This window comes from Callorhinus ursinus, unplaced genomic scaffold, assembly GCF_003265705.2.
Source record: "Callorhinus ursinus isolate GAN/ISIS: 27379988/994484 unplaced genomic scaffold, GSC_fseal_2.0 scaffold39, whole genome shotgun sequence".
In the NCBI taxonomy this organism is placed as follows: Eukaryota; Metazoa; Chordata; class Mammalia; order Carnivora; family Otariidae; genus Callorhinus; species Callorhinus ursinus.
The window spans coordinates 21,422,594-21,436,568 of NW_027397101.1; the positions used below are offsets into that span (position 1 = coordinate 21,422,594).

The following is a 13,975-nucleotide window of genomic DNA, read 5'->3' on the forward strand; positions in this document are numbered from 1 at the left end:
CTCATGGAGCAAAGATTCACTCTTCCCCATCAGAAGGGAAGTCTATGGGGGAGTGTGGTGGGTGGCTCGGCTCAGTCGGTTAAGCGTCTGCCTTCGGCTCAGGTCATGATCCCGGGGTCCTGGGATCCAGCCCCGTGTTGGGCTCCCTGCTCCGTGAAGAGTCTGCTTCTCCCTCTCCCTCCCCCCTCTGCCCATCCCCTCTCCTGCTCTCTTGCTTACTCTCTCTCGTCTCTCAAATAAATGAAATCTTAAAAGAAAAAAAAAAAGAAAGGAAGTCCATGTGAGCAGAATCACTGCTCTGATCACTATGGTCTCCCTAATACACAGAATATAGCCCAGTGTTTAGTAGACTCTCAATACCTATTTGCTGAATAAATCAGTCAATCCACATACTTAGGTGATTTTACTAGCATGTTTTCCACTGATTCTCCTAGAAAAACTTAAATAAGGGTGCTGTGCAGGAGTGCCCTATTTGAGTAGAATCTCCTTGATGACCTATTTTTTTGGGTAAGATTTGTAATGAAACATTTTCAGAGACTCTGAAGATGCTGACTGAGTGACTGTCATCCCCAATAAATAGGCTGATTCTTCGAGGGAGTTCTACAGCAGTGACTACTTTAAAACAACACTTATATTTAGAGTTCGAATGGCTCTTTAGACAGAAAAAAAGCAAAAATTGAAGAAGGGTGGTTTGGTGGTGTGGCTAAGAGGGACGGCTTGGATACAGGGAGACCTGGGTGCCAATCTGCCCCTGCTGTTCCCAGGATGTGGAAGCTAACATCCCCGAGCCTCAGTGTTCCTCATTTGTAGAACGGGGATAATAATATCCACCCTCAAAGCTGTTGTGATGATTATATGTGATGATGAGACAGAGCAAATAGCACAGTGTCAGGTATAAATATTCAATAAATATCAGCTATGCTAACTCAGACCCTACTCCTTTCTCTCTCCAGCTTATCAGACTGCAGCCACTGGGTTCTGGCAGCAGAGACCGAAGCTAGTGAATAGGTGTCAGTCTCTGATGTGGGAGATCACCAGGATAATGAAGACTTTTTATCGTACATCCAACTCCTGATGAATCTGTGTGGCTCCTAGAAACACTTGCGCTAATTGAGAACGAGTCTTCCTAAGTTCATTTTAAGACCATTTCACTGCATTTGGCTTTCCATGAGTTAGAGGCAAGATGACAGGCACAGGGATGGGACAGCGCTTATCAAATTGGCAGCATGAGAGAAGTTAGAGTTAGAAAGGACATCAGCCGTCTCTTGGGGGGGGAGGGAATGCCTTTGTTTTCTAATGCAAGTAGATGGTGGGGTGACTCAGAATCCAAATCCAGTGCTGCTCCGAATATCTCGGGCTGTGGTTCCTTGCCTTGGTTTAAGGAGAACTGCAAAAATGTCATATTGGCGAAATGAGACACAAGGTTGTATCTGACTCTTAGAATTAACATCTCCTATTCGATGCAGGATGGATTTTAACCATATGTTCTCATCACCCAAGGAATTTACTAATTTCATGATGCAAAAACAATAAAAGGTAACAAAAACTAAAGGAAAGTCTGCATAAAGCATTTTATGGAAAGGGCATTTATTTTTGGCCAAACAGTAGCTAAATAATGATATTAAATAGCATTTCTTGTTGGTAAGACTGTGGATAACAAAACAGTTGAGCACTAAATGGTGCATTTGTTATCTTTCTGGCTTTTTATAGCTCAAAAGTACAAGCAACAGAATTAGAGCTAGACTTCTTTGAACAGAATCTGCTATTTTGATCAGCTGTCTGGATGTCTTAAAAGAGAAGAGCATTTCTATAGGAGACAAGAAGGGGAAGCTTCTCATTCATTACTAGAAAGTAAGGTTTCTCTTTATGCACTTTATGTTCCTGGGCCTTTTGGCAATTGATATTGTTCTGGGCATTGTGTTTGCATTTTTCTACAAGAGAATGAAAAGGAAGCAAGAGTATGGAATTAAGATAATCATTAAAAAGGACAGAAAAAGATGGAAATCTATAGGATGATGTTTTCTAGAATGGCTAAAGAGAGATAGCTAGAAAACAAGTGAGAAAAAAAACCCCACCACTTTTTTCTTTATCAGTATATGAAAGAATAAAAATAATAATAATTATTTTTTTAAGAATAAAAACAATTATTAAGAAAAACCATTAGTTGTTATACATGGCAAACAGTCCTTCTAGCCTGGCAATCTGGAGACTGAGAGTCAGCTCATCTTCTGCAATAATTTCTGGGTGGTATTGGTAGCAAATGACTTTCAATGAATGTGGAAAATCCTGACTTTGGGGCAAGCAGAACTTCTTCCGGGGGGTCAACAAGTTTTTGGAAATATCCAGGAAGAATAATCTGAAGTCAAACATCATAAAATGCCTAGGATAGGAATAATATAAAGTATCTCGTGGGAATAATACTGGGTACACTAACTGACATTCCCAGTGGGTTTTTTTCCGTGATGTTATATGTTCTTTTTCTTTAAAAAAAATTAAGGTGTAATTTACATACAGCAAAGTATAATTTTACACCCAGTAAAACTCACCCTTTAAATAAGTGTATAGTTCTGTGAGTTTAGGTGAATGCATGTAGTCCTGTTTCTCCACATCCTTATCAACATGTCTGGGTTTTTGAATATAGGCATCCTAGTGGTTGTGAAGTAGTATCTCATGTTTATTTTATTTTATTTCTTGAGAGAGAGAGAGAGAGAGTACGTGTTTGCGAGTGGGTGGGGGGAGGAGCAGAGGGAGAAGAGAATCTCAAGGAGGCCCCACACCCAGTGCAGAGCCTGACATGGGGCTCCATCTCGCAACCCCGAGACCGAACTGAAATCAAGAGTTGGACGCTTAGCCAACTGAGCCACCCAGGCGCCCCTTATGTTTATCTTTAAACAACTCTCTCTTGAGATACAATTCACATACCACAAAACTCACTTACTTAAACTGTATATATAATTCAATATTTTAGCATATTTATAGATTTATAGAGCTATCACCGTGATTTAAATTGAGAGCTTTTTCATCATCCCAGGAAAAAACCCTGTACCCATTAGCAGTTCCTCCCTATTCCCTTCAACCTCCCCAACTCTAGGCAACCATTAACTTTCTGTCTCCCTATTTTTCACACTTCATATCGATGGAATCATTCCATATATGATCTTTTGTGACTGTCTTTTTCATTTAGAATAATATTTTAAAGGTTCATTCACATGGAGCATGTACCAATACTTTGGTCCTTTTTATTGTGGAATAGTATTCCGTTGTATGGATAGACCACATTTTGTGTATCTGTTCAACAGTTGATGGACATTTGAGTTGTTTCCACTTTTTGGCAATTCTGAATAATGCCGCTGTGAACATGTGTGTATACATTTTTATGTGGATGTTTTCATTTCTCCTGGGTATACAGGTAGTGGAATCACTGGGTCATATGGTAATAACTCTATGCTTAACATTTTGTGGACTGCCGAACTGTTTTCTAAAGTGGCTGCATTATTTTACATTCTTACCGTCAATATATAAACGTCAATATATAAACAATTTCTATACATCCTCTCCAACACTTGTTATTGCCTGTCTCTTTGATTATATCCATCCTAAATGAGAGCCAGGTGGCACCTCATCATGGTGTTGATTTGCATTTCTCTAGTGAATAATGATGCTGAGCATCTTTTCTTGTGTGGGGGGGTATTATCCGTTTTGCATATCTTTGCTGAAATATCTATTCATATCTTTTATCCATCTTAAACATTAGGATGCCCATAGATGCTTGCCTATTATTTATTTATTTATTTTTTTGAGTAGGCTTCACACCCAACGTGGGGCTTGAACTCATGACCTTGAGATGAAGAGTCGCATGCTCTGTCCACTGAGTGAGTCTGGTGCCCCTTGCCTTTCTATTACTGAGCTTTAGGAGGTGTTGATGTATATTTTAGGATTATATTAAACAAAGAATACAAGTGGGAAGTTTGAAATTTGTGTAGTTTATAATGGAGGATAAAAGCATGGGTTCTGGAGTTTCAGAGCCCTGGGTTACAATCTCAGTTCTGTTATTTAAACCTATATGATCCTGAGCAATTTTATTATTATCTCTAAGCCTAACTCCTTTATCTGTAAGTATGAGTAATAATGGTGCCTCCTTCATGGGGTCTGTGCCTATGTAGAAGGTGACTGTCAAGGTCATGAGGATGAAGTGATGTGAGTTATCCGGCATCTGGTACCTATTCAATCAATAATGGTTACGACCATTATCTCTGAGAATGTGAAATGTTTGCATTTCATTCTTTCATCCATGTGTTACAACAAACAACTCCTGCGAGTTTATTCTTGTGATGGCCACTAGGACTGGCACTGAGTTAAAAGTGTTGGAGTAATGTGGGTACACAGTGAAAGGGTTATCTTTGTATTATTTCTAAGAACTGCATATGAATGTACATTTATCTTAAAATTACAAGTTTAATGAAGAAAAAGGTGGTAACAGCAAAATACATCATCATTCTAGCAAACTGCAGTTCAAGGAAGAAACTATTTTGTCTCCAGGTCTCTTCCTAGAGCCAATTTGAAAGGCTGGTGAGAGCATGAGGTGAGTGGCTGCCCAAGAGGAAATAAGTGTCATGGAGTTGGGCAAAAGCTTGACATTCTTCCTAGACTGGGCTAGGCCTGGATTCAGGCTACAGAGGGCAAGAAGAGTTGCGGTGACATCCTCCACACGGATGTCCAGGGTTATTTATGCTGATTTGACTCCCCACCATAAGAAAAGGTCAGGAGGCATGGGGAAGTTCAGTGGGGTAAAATCCTTTAGTCCTGGAATATGTACCTTGTCTTGTTGGACATAACACTATTCTGACTCTTTCCCAAAGCAAACATGTCGATGAACCCTGTGGCAACCACGAGCAGAACCAGGCAGATGGGCATTCCTCTCAAGGTCTTACCTGGTGTGCCCACCAGACCATCAAGTAAGAGAATACAGCAATCCAGGTGATGGAGCCGAAGAACGTGATGGGAAAAAACTTTCTTGATGACTGAAAGAGAACCAGGAAGAGGCGAGAGCATCAGTGCCACCCATGAGGTGGACCTGAGAGACCAAAGCTAAATCCACCAGTACTGCTACTCCTCCCCCATTGCCTTCCATCTTTGTAGGTTCAGCAATCAAAAGGCCCTGCCTACCCTCAGTCAAGCTGGGCCAGGAAGATTCTCTCTTGGGAATGTTGGTTGGAGCCAAATCATCACCAAGCTAGTTCCTGAGATGGAAGTCTCTTGAAGAGAATGTCTGTTCCTGTTGTTGGCTGCTCAGATGCCCCCTGTCCCTGTCCTTCCCATGGCCTTGTCTCTCAGTCTTGCCCTCAATCTCTTGATCACCCCATAGCCTTCCTCCATCTCCTGTTCCCTTCTGCTCAAGTTCATCAGAATCAGTTTCTATTGCTTCACCCCATGTATCCTAGCAGTCCATTGGCCAGAAAACCTAGATGATTAATTGCTTTTAACAAGAAGGATCAATAGGTTCCAAAATAAGTTCATCTTACTGCCCCACAAATTACTGGGAAAAGCCACATAGAAGAAGCCATCTCCATAGTTTCTATAGATTCCTGAGGACAGCCGCCTTCCAGGACGTTTGAACCACGGGTGTAGAGTTAAGAGCAGACAGAGGCCCAGCACACTGCTCTCCACAGAGGTGGCAGAGTAGATGATCTTGGGACGGTTTTCTCTCCTGTTCTCCACCCCAACTGTATTATGTCCATTTCTGCTTTGAGCACTGGCCTTCGTGCAATCTCAGGCTTACAGTGTGAGCACTTTATTTTTTAAAATTCAATTATAATGAACATACAGTGTTATATTGGTTTCAGGTATACGATACAATGTAATGATTCACCAATTCTATACGTTGCTCAGCGTTCAGTGTGAACACATTTAGTTTCTTTCAAACATTAGCCAAAATCAGACACTCCAAATACAGTGTTTCTTACCTGACCCCACCATAGGGAGATCAGGCTTGCACGGGACTGCAGCGGTGTTTTGTTGATAGCTTTTTTTTTTTTTGCAAAATTGGGGCCCTTTAAAACATGCTCAGATAGCAGAACGCCCTCAGCCTTTCACCTATTACTGCCAAACACTTTTTATTTCAAAGCTTTCCACTATGAGAAAAAAATCTCATTTTTTGCTTTGATAATGCCATCCAATTTTGTCCAGAGAAGTGAATCCTGGAGTTGACTTGGATGAAAGCTATCTCAATTGTCTAAAGAGCTGACCTTGGGCAGTCACACTGAATGCTTTCTGTGATGGCTTTTGAGAGCTTCATTAAGAGGAAAAGATAAACTTGTACCTAGTAATCTTTTGAATATCTATAATAATAACAAACATAGTCTCTATCACGCCAAACCAGGCGTATGTTCTCTTTACTAATTTTGAGTTTTCAATATATGCTTTTATTATCACTCATACCGTTCTGTTATATTTCACAATAACCATTTCTTTCACTTAACGAGTGCTGCCTTTTTTTGGGCTATTTGTTAGCTGCAGTTATCTACAAGACCCGTGGGCTTGATTAAATTGGGGGAGACATCAGGCCACAGGGAAAAGGAAGAAAATATTTTGGCTAAAGACTCGGGCTCCTCCTGGGGGCCTGAGCACTTTAGTGAGTTATGGAAAAAAAAAAGTAATCAATTTTTCAAAGTGGATGTTGAGACATTCACTTCGGAGGGCGAATTCCTTTAAAGCTAAGGATTCAGCTGGATTCTGGAGACCAGATTCCCCAAGTCTTGGAATTGCCAGCACTAAGAAGGCAAGTTTCCCCAGACATGGCATTTAGCTGGCTGGAGTCCCCATTCTTTTCCTCTGGTCACAAGTCACTGTTTCAGGATCCTAAGTGGGATGAGCGTTTCATCTCCGATAGCCAGGCTCTGTAGCAGGGAAGGAAAAGGCCTTTCTTGTGATGTGGGGCCCCACATGAGATTGGAGCAGCCACCAGGATGTAATTCTGAGCATCCTGTGAGGGAATGGAGTATCATCTCCATACTTTATGGTATGGTGTATGTACTGGAGATCTTGGGAGAGTCCTCATTTCATAGATTGCTCATTTTACAGCTTAGGTCATTTATTAAATATATGATTAATGTTTTATTTATTATGCCTTCGCACATCTGTACATTGATGTAATGTGACAAGTCAGAATAAAATTATTTGAACATATTTCTCATCTGAAGAACATCATCCCTGAACCATGGAACATTCCTAGTCAGAAGGTAGAAACTAAGGAAGCAGACTAAGGATGTAAAGGAACTAAATTCACATCAACATGCTAATGAAAACCTCTTTCAATGATGCTTGTGATTCTTGATCAAGAGGTCAACTAGTAATTAATGGACATCTATGTGTATCTAGTGTTCTATTAGGGGCTCAGTGAAAAGGAATTAAAGATAGTTTTTCTTTTGTGAGTTTCCAGGTCTTCATCATAAACTAGGGGAAGGTAAAGGCTGGGTACCTACTCTATACCCAAATCTTGAACTAGACCTGAAATTCAAACCTACGTCTGTCTGACTATCCAGCATGTATTCCTGATATTTAGGTTATACTGATTTGTTCTTAGAGAAAAAAAGGGCCAATAATGCTCAAAATATGCCCACCTATGGACATAATGATGATGATCATTGTAATACTAGCCTGTGCTCTGAATGTCAGAAGATACACAAGGAGCATCAGGGAGATAGGGGCTAATATTCTGGCTGAACAGCCATCTGCCTCACCCAACCTCTCATACTGTTCCTGATTGGGAAGCATCAACCCTTTACGCATTGGCAGTTTAGTTCAATGTTTCCCAACTGTCCAACTACCTTATCCTTTCCAATCTCACAACCCAGGTAATTCCTTCCTCTTTCATTTTTTCTGAACGACTCCCCTTATTTGGACTCTATGGTCTCATTCCAGATGTCACTGCCCAGTCGCACTTGTGCAATTATTTAGTTACCAGTCTCACTGGAAGGAAGAAAATAGCCCTTGAAGCCAAGGTCTGACATGTCAATTTTTGGTTAGTAATGGTGGCTCATCCTAACATCTGCTGGGATGAACCTCCTACTAATTAGCAAAAAACAAATTGTGTCCATGTGCCGGCCATTTTGTTCCCAATGTAATGGTTTGCGTGTATAATTGACAGCTAATGTTCTCATTAGAAGCTTTTAGTACATCAGCGTGATACTTTCTTGGCTTGAAAAATGTTTCTGGATGTTAGCTGGTTGCACAAATTGGCCATATCCTTACTGATCTAAATTTGACAAATATTCACTGAGCATCTATTCTGTGCAAGGTTTGAGGGGCATACACATCTAACAACAGTCCCCCAAACAATCCTATTAAAGATGAAAAGTGTGTTCTCTAGATGAATATGACCAGTATTGAAATCCCTGCTCACAGATTACCAGTAATGTGACTTAAGACATATCATTTCATCCCCTAAGCCTTAGCTTTTTCATCTGTAAAATGGGGGGGTGTGGTTAACAATATCTGGTTGTTCTGAGGATTTCAGGTCTATAAAGTGTCTACCAAAGTGCCTGGCACATAGTAAGAGCTCAGATAATAGTGATGGTTCTTACTAGATGATGTTCTCCTCGTTTTGGTTTTTAAGAGACAAGGAAACTGAAGTTCAGAGAGGTGCAAGTGGCTACAGAGACCAGGCTGAGGTTCTTGGCTTTGCCTCTCACTTGCTGGGTGTGCTTGGACAAGTCACTAAACCTCTCTGGGTCTCAATCACTTCTTTCTTGCTAGAACTGTGCGCAGTCCACAGCAGACACAATAAATACTTGGTGAACAAACCAATGACTGGTATAAACTGCAAAAACAGAGCTGACTTCTTAGGTATCTTCCTAGTTTAGATGGTCACGCTGTGATGCATTTAGATGCATTCCTGTTTTGTAAGAGCACCCATCCTCAGTCAGGAGAGAATATAACTTTTGGGGGTCTTTATTTCCTTTATGATTTTCAATGTTTATCAAAGACATGTTGCTTGTTAAGCTTTATATTTTAGTTCTTTGGCTTTGAAACCAAAGCCATTATTTGAAGAAAACGATAAAAGTGAATTAATCTGAGCTGGAAGTGTGTATAATCCAACAAACACTGTCATATAATTTGCATATAAATGAAGTGGAAATAAAAACAAGTGGGAGTACTGTTTACTCTGAAACTGGATGGATACTAAAAAATCATGTTTTCCTCGTAATTACTGTCAAGGTTTGGAACGTTCATCTCCACGGGTAATTCAAAAACCACTGGGGAAAGAGAGTGTCAGGTACTCCGGAGGAGCAAATGCTTATTAATTAATAATTTTCTCCTCTCTTTTTCTTCTCCCTTGATATTTTTTCAGAACGCCCTGGTGGCAGTGCATGAAGGCTGTGGTAGACTGCCAAAATGGCCGCAGCAACTTCCAATTTTTCTTAACAAGAGTCAAGATCTGTTTCCCCATCCTTTGAATCTGGGCTGGCCTTATGACTTTCTTGGACCAACAGAATATGGTAGAAGTGACAGCATGCAGAATCCAAACTAGATCTCAAGAGGCTTTGCAGCTTTCATTCTTGCTGCCCTTGGAACTTGGCCATCACGTGCCTCAGCTCTGGCTAGCCTACTCAAGCGTCAGGGACCGTGAGGGGCAGAGATTAGCTTTTCCCACTGACATACTCCTATGCCAACAAGCCCTCAGCCAGATCAGTGAGCAGAACTGTCCAGCTGAGCCCAGGACAAACTGTCCATTCAGAGAATTCTGGACTAAAAAATCGCTTCCTTTTTTAAGTCACAAAATTTTGGGCTGGTGTGTTACACAGCAAATGATCACTGATACAAGATCAAACCTACTGAAACTCTTCTGTGCTAAGCACAATCAAGAACCCATTTGTTGTCTTTTGTATCAACCGGCATGGTTTCTTTCATTTGGCATTGTGTACATGCAAAGGATGGCCATATAATCCATCTGCCAAACCAGCATGCTTTGGGATTAAATTGGGACTATCCCGGGCAAATGGGGATGTATGGTCCCCTTAAATTTGCAGTGCGGTAGTGGGGTTATGTCTTTATGCTTTCCTTAATCACAGGATGTCATGGCCCGCAGGGAATCTGGAGCTCTTCTCTCCCTGTGTTTCACAGAGGAGGAAAAGTGAGGTCCAGTGACGAGAAGTGACTTTCTCAAGGCTGCGCAGCTCCTGCGTTATGTGGGGGAAAACCCACTGTCGTCAGCGTGGTAGAATGAGAACGCTTATGGAGTCAGGAGGCTCCTGTTCGAATGGAGCTGCTGTCACGGACACAGCTGTGTAGTCTTGCTCTATAGTGATATGCCTTGTTTCTTCTACTAAGTTTAGAGCTCCTTAAAGATAGGAATTGGGAGTTCTGTGTCTTCACCCGTCGGCCACAGGCTTGATGCTTGGCACCTAAGAGGTACTCCATAAATATTTCGCTGAGGAAATTTTAAAACAACCAAACGCTCTGAGAGTCGCATTTTTGCTTGGGAGAGCACACAGTGTATGTAGAAAAAGAGAGGGAAAAAAAAATCCAGTCCGTCCCAGGGATGGCTCTTGGCAGCGCGAAGGGCAAAAGCCTCATTGGCTACCCTGGCCCAGAGGCCAGCTCTCAAGGCTCGTGCACAGTGAACGCCCAGTCTGTGGTATTACAGAGGAGAGCATCACGTACAGCTGTGTCTTCTTGCTCTGTATCTCTGGGGGCTGTAGAGTCAACCAGCACAGCTGTCGTGATCTGGGAAATTATTGCCATGGTGGAGTCCTGTGTGTTGTCCAAGAGTCGCTGGTTCAGAGCTTTGATCTCCCCTAAGTGTCCTTGTCCTCTGAGCTCAGATCACAGAGATGATCGGCACTCTGCCAGGCCTTGCCCCGGGAGTCCCGCCCAACCTGAGCGCCCAGGCCTCGATCGCTGGCCTCTTCCCTCCACTCCTGCACACTTTCCTGCCTGTTCCAGTGGCTGTGGGCTGACACCCTCTCAGCCGTCCATCAGCCCCTTCTACTCGGGGCCACGCTGCACGAGGCCGGCAGCACGGATTTAGGAAGGCATGTCTGTCCTCTGATTTTCCTCCCTGGGGCAGAGCAAAAGCACTGGTCTGAATAGCAGAACAATGGAAGGAGAGAGAGAGAAAAAGAGAGAGCGTGTGTGCGACAGCACACGTGAGCACGCACATCTCAGAAACGTCACTGTGATGTGAGCCGTGAAGGAACGTTAACACATTCCAGCTCTTTGGCTGGAGGTTCCCAGGAAGCCAGGCCTTTACACGGAGCAGATATTCTACAATTGCGTCGTGAATAAAGTGTTGCTTGAAGTAAGCCACACCTGTTACATGCCCCCCTTTACTGGGAAACCTCTCATGTTGGCAGTCCTTACATGAGGGGGTCGTTTTCTGGCTTGTAGGTGACGAGCCATGGCTCTCCACCAGGCCGGATTGTCTATAGGCCAGGCCAGTCGCACAGGATTTCTCTTCTGTCTTCTTCAAGTATGGAAAGTGGGATCACCACGGGGCTCTTAGGACTTTGGCTAAATTTTGCTGTACGTTACCACGGTGTCCTATTGCAAATGCTTTCAGAAATGATGTTCTTGGACTTCTACTTTCTGGTATCATGAAATATGAGGGGGGAGCCCAGGCTGTGTGGTCACACAGACCTGGGTCTTAATATCCACTCTATCCCCAAGCAAGTGGTCAGGCAGGAGTTCATTAACTTCTCTGTGCCTAAGTTTCTTCCTACTTATGCCAATAATATATAACATTATATATAAGTTATATAAAATATGTGTGTGTGTGTGTGTGTGTGTGTGTGTGTGTGTGTATACACACACACATTCCTATGCTAGCTGTTTCTTGAGATTCTACAATGTAGCTTATTGGAAATACATGGTACATAGTATATACTGATGCATAGTAGGTACACACCTTTGTTGAATGAGATATGTATGTAGGGCCCTAATAAAAAGTACAGCTACTTGTTATCATCGTTCCCTTACCCTTTGGGGCACTGGCCTAACAACCCAGTTCAACAGGAGGAGAGATGTTCTTTTGTTTTGATCTCTATTTAGGTTGTATTTTGCTGCTCATAAGATGGTATTGTGTTCAATGCACCTGGTACATACTAACGGTAGAAGAGAATATTGATTATAGTAATGATAACAGTACAGGGTGGAGAAGATCAGACAGGTAGGCATTTATACTGCAAGAATGCATTTCTTTAAATTATTTTTTGAATTGAATGAATGAATAATGTACACATACACAAATACTCTGTAAAATAAAATGTGAGTTCCCCTCCTGCTTCAAACCTTCAGTTCCTCTTCTCAGAGACCATCACTGTGGTGGTTTGAAAACATGGTTGCCAATTCTTGGACACTCCTTCCATTAAGGGTGTCATAGCCTATATGATGCTGATATATTCTAGATAAATTTTTTGTCTCCTCCCCCTTAATCAAGACAAATTTATGACTGCTTTGCGTCATGAATAAAGTGTTGCTTGAAGTAACAAGTCTAGTCTAGTCAACTAGACTCTGGTGGAAGTGACTCTCTGTGGCTTCTAGGTCATCAAAGACCATGCAGCTTCTGCTGTGTGCTGCTGGGATACTCATTCTTGGAGCCCTGATTGCTTATCTACGATATCTGACTCTCTTGAGGCCACCATGCTGTGAGGGAACCTGAGTCGCATGGAGGAGCCACATTTAGGCTCTCCCATAGACCATCGCAGGTGAGCCCAGCCTTTGAATCATCTCTGCCCAGGTCCCAGGAACATCAGCGAAGAAGCCTCCAGATGAGTCCATCCCACAGCCAAAGTCTTCCCACCAGAAGCCTCAGATGTTGTGGAGCAGAGACACGCCATCCCCAGTGTGCCCTATTTGAATTCCTGATCTACGTGATCCACAAGCAGATCAACATGTTTGTTGTTTCCGCACCACTGTTTTGAGGTGGTTTGTTACAGAGATCGGATAACTCGAACCATCACTATTATTGTGCACCTTTCCAGAGAGATCTGGGACATATATAAGTGTACGCATGTTCATACGTCACCCTCCCTTTCCTCTTAAGGCAAAAGGAGGCAGCCTATGCACACTGTTATATACTGTGCTTTTCACAAGGAGTCGACTAAACAATGATCTACTCACCGGTTTGCGGACGTCAGGTAAGGTAATCCAGAGAGGAAACACTATGGGGAAAACAATTAGGAACGTGACTTGCTTGCGGGGGTTGGAAGGCCAGGCCAGGCTGAGAGGCTGGTCCTCCTCATGTTCACCCGTCTCTGTGGTCTGTTGCAGAAAAACAGAGATGAAAGAATAAACAAACAAAAAAGACAACAATGTACAAGAGCAAGAGCACAAAGCCAGGGAGGGATGCTCGGGTCACCATCAACGGTTTTCTTGGTCATCCCAGCAGCTTCATCACATGATTTTTAGGTTTGTCCGAGAACCCCGTCTGTCACAGTCTGAGTCCCAGGAACAAACAAGACACGCGCACCCAGGAGGACTGAGGAACTTCCTTTTCTCTCCCCGAACACTCTTCAGCTTCTCCCTTGGAGGGATCATTCAGCTGGAGTAGGCTACAGCCAAGATCCACGGACTTTTTAAGAGAAACCATTTCTGCAGAGCAAAAGACCCAATGCCCACCTTCTCCTCTTCCCTTCACCTTGAACACAAAGCTATAGGCTTCATTATGGGAATCCTTGGAAAGGTGTTTTTAAAATTAAAAATTAGAAAAAATTAAAATAAATATCTTATTTTTTATTTTTTTAAAATAAATTTATATGTATTTACAACATTGACTTTGAGTGGGCAAAGGCAAGTAACCATAGAAACAATTCAGTAACAATACTCAGCTTCCCTCCCAGGCACTGGAATAGTCAAGCTCATGGATTATTGTGTGGTTGTGAGTTTTTAACCATGCACAATCATCTTGTTAAATTCTAAACCATTTTAATTCCAGCCGAAGGCTTATTACACAAACATGTGTCCCATTCTCAGAGAA

The 13,975-nt window shown here is 42.3% G+C and overlaps 1 protein-coding gene across 3 annotated transcripts in view; it reads right to left on the reverse strand.

Annotated features, from left to right (window-relative positions):
* The window catches only part of SLC24A2 (solute carrier family 24 member 2), a 241,164-nt gene that overhangs the window by 15,704 nt on the left and 211,485 nt on the right, over nucleotides 1-13,975 (reverse strand). For all 3 annotated transcript variants that reach the window (XM_073880864.1, XM_073880865.1, XM_073880863.1), the window contains 2 exons: nucleotides 13,120-13,260; nucleotides 4,932-5,021 (listed from right to left, as the gene is read on the reverse strand). In XM_073880864.1, coding sequence (XP_073736965.1) covers nucleotides 4,932-5,021; nucleotides 13,120-13,260 — 231 coding nt within the window. The remainder of the gene's footprint in view (nucleotides 1-4,931; nucleotides 5,022-13,119; nucleotides 13,261-13,975) is intronic.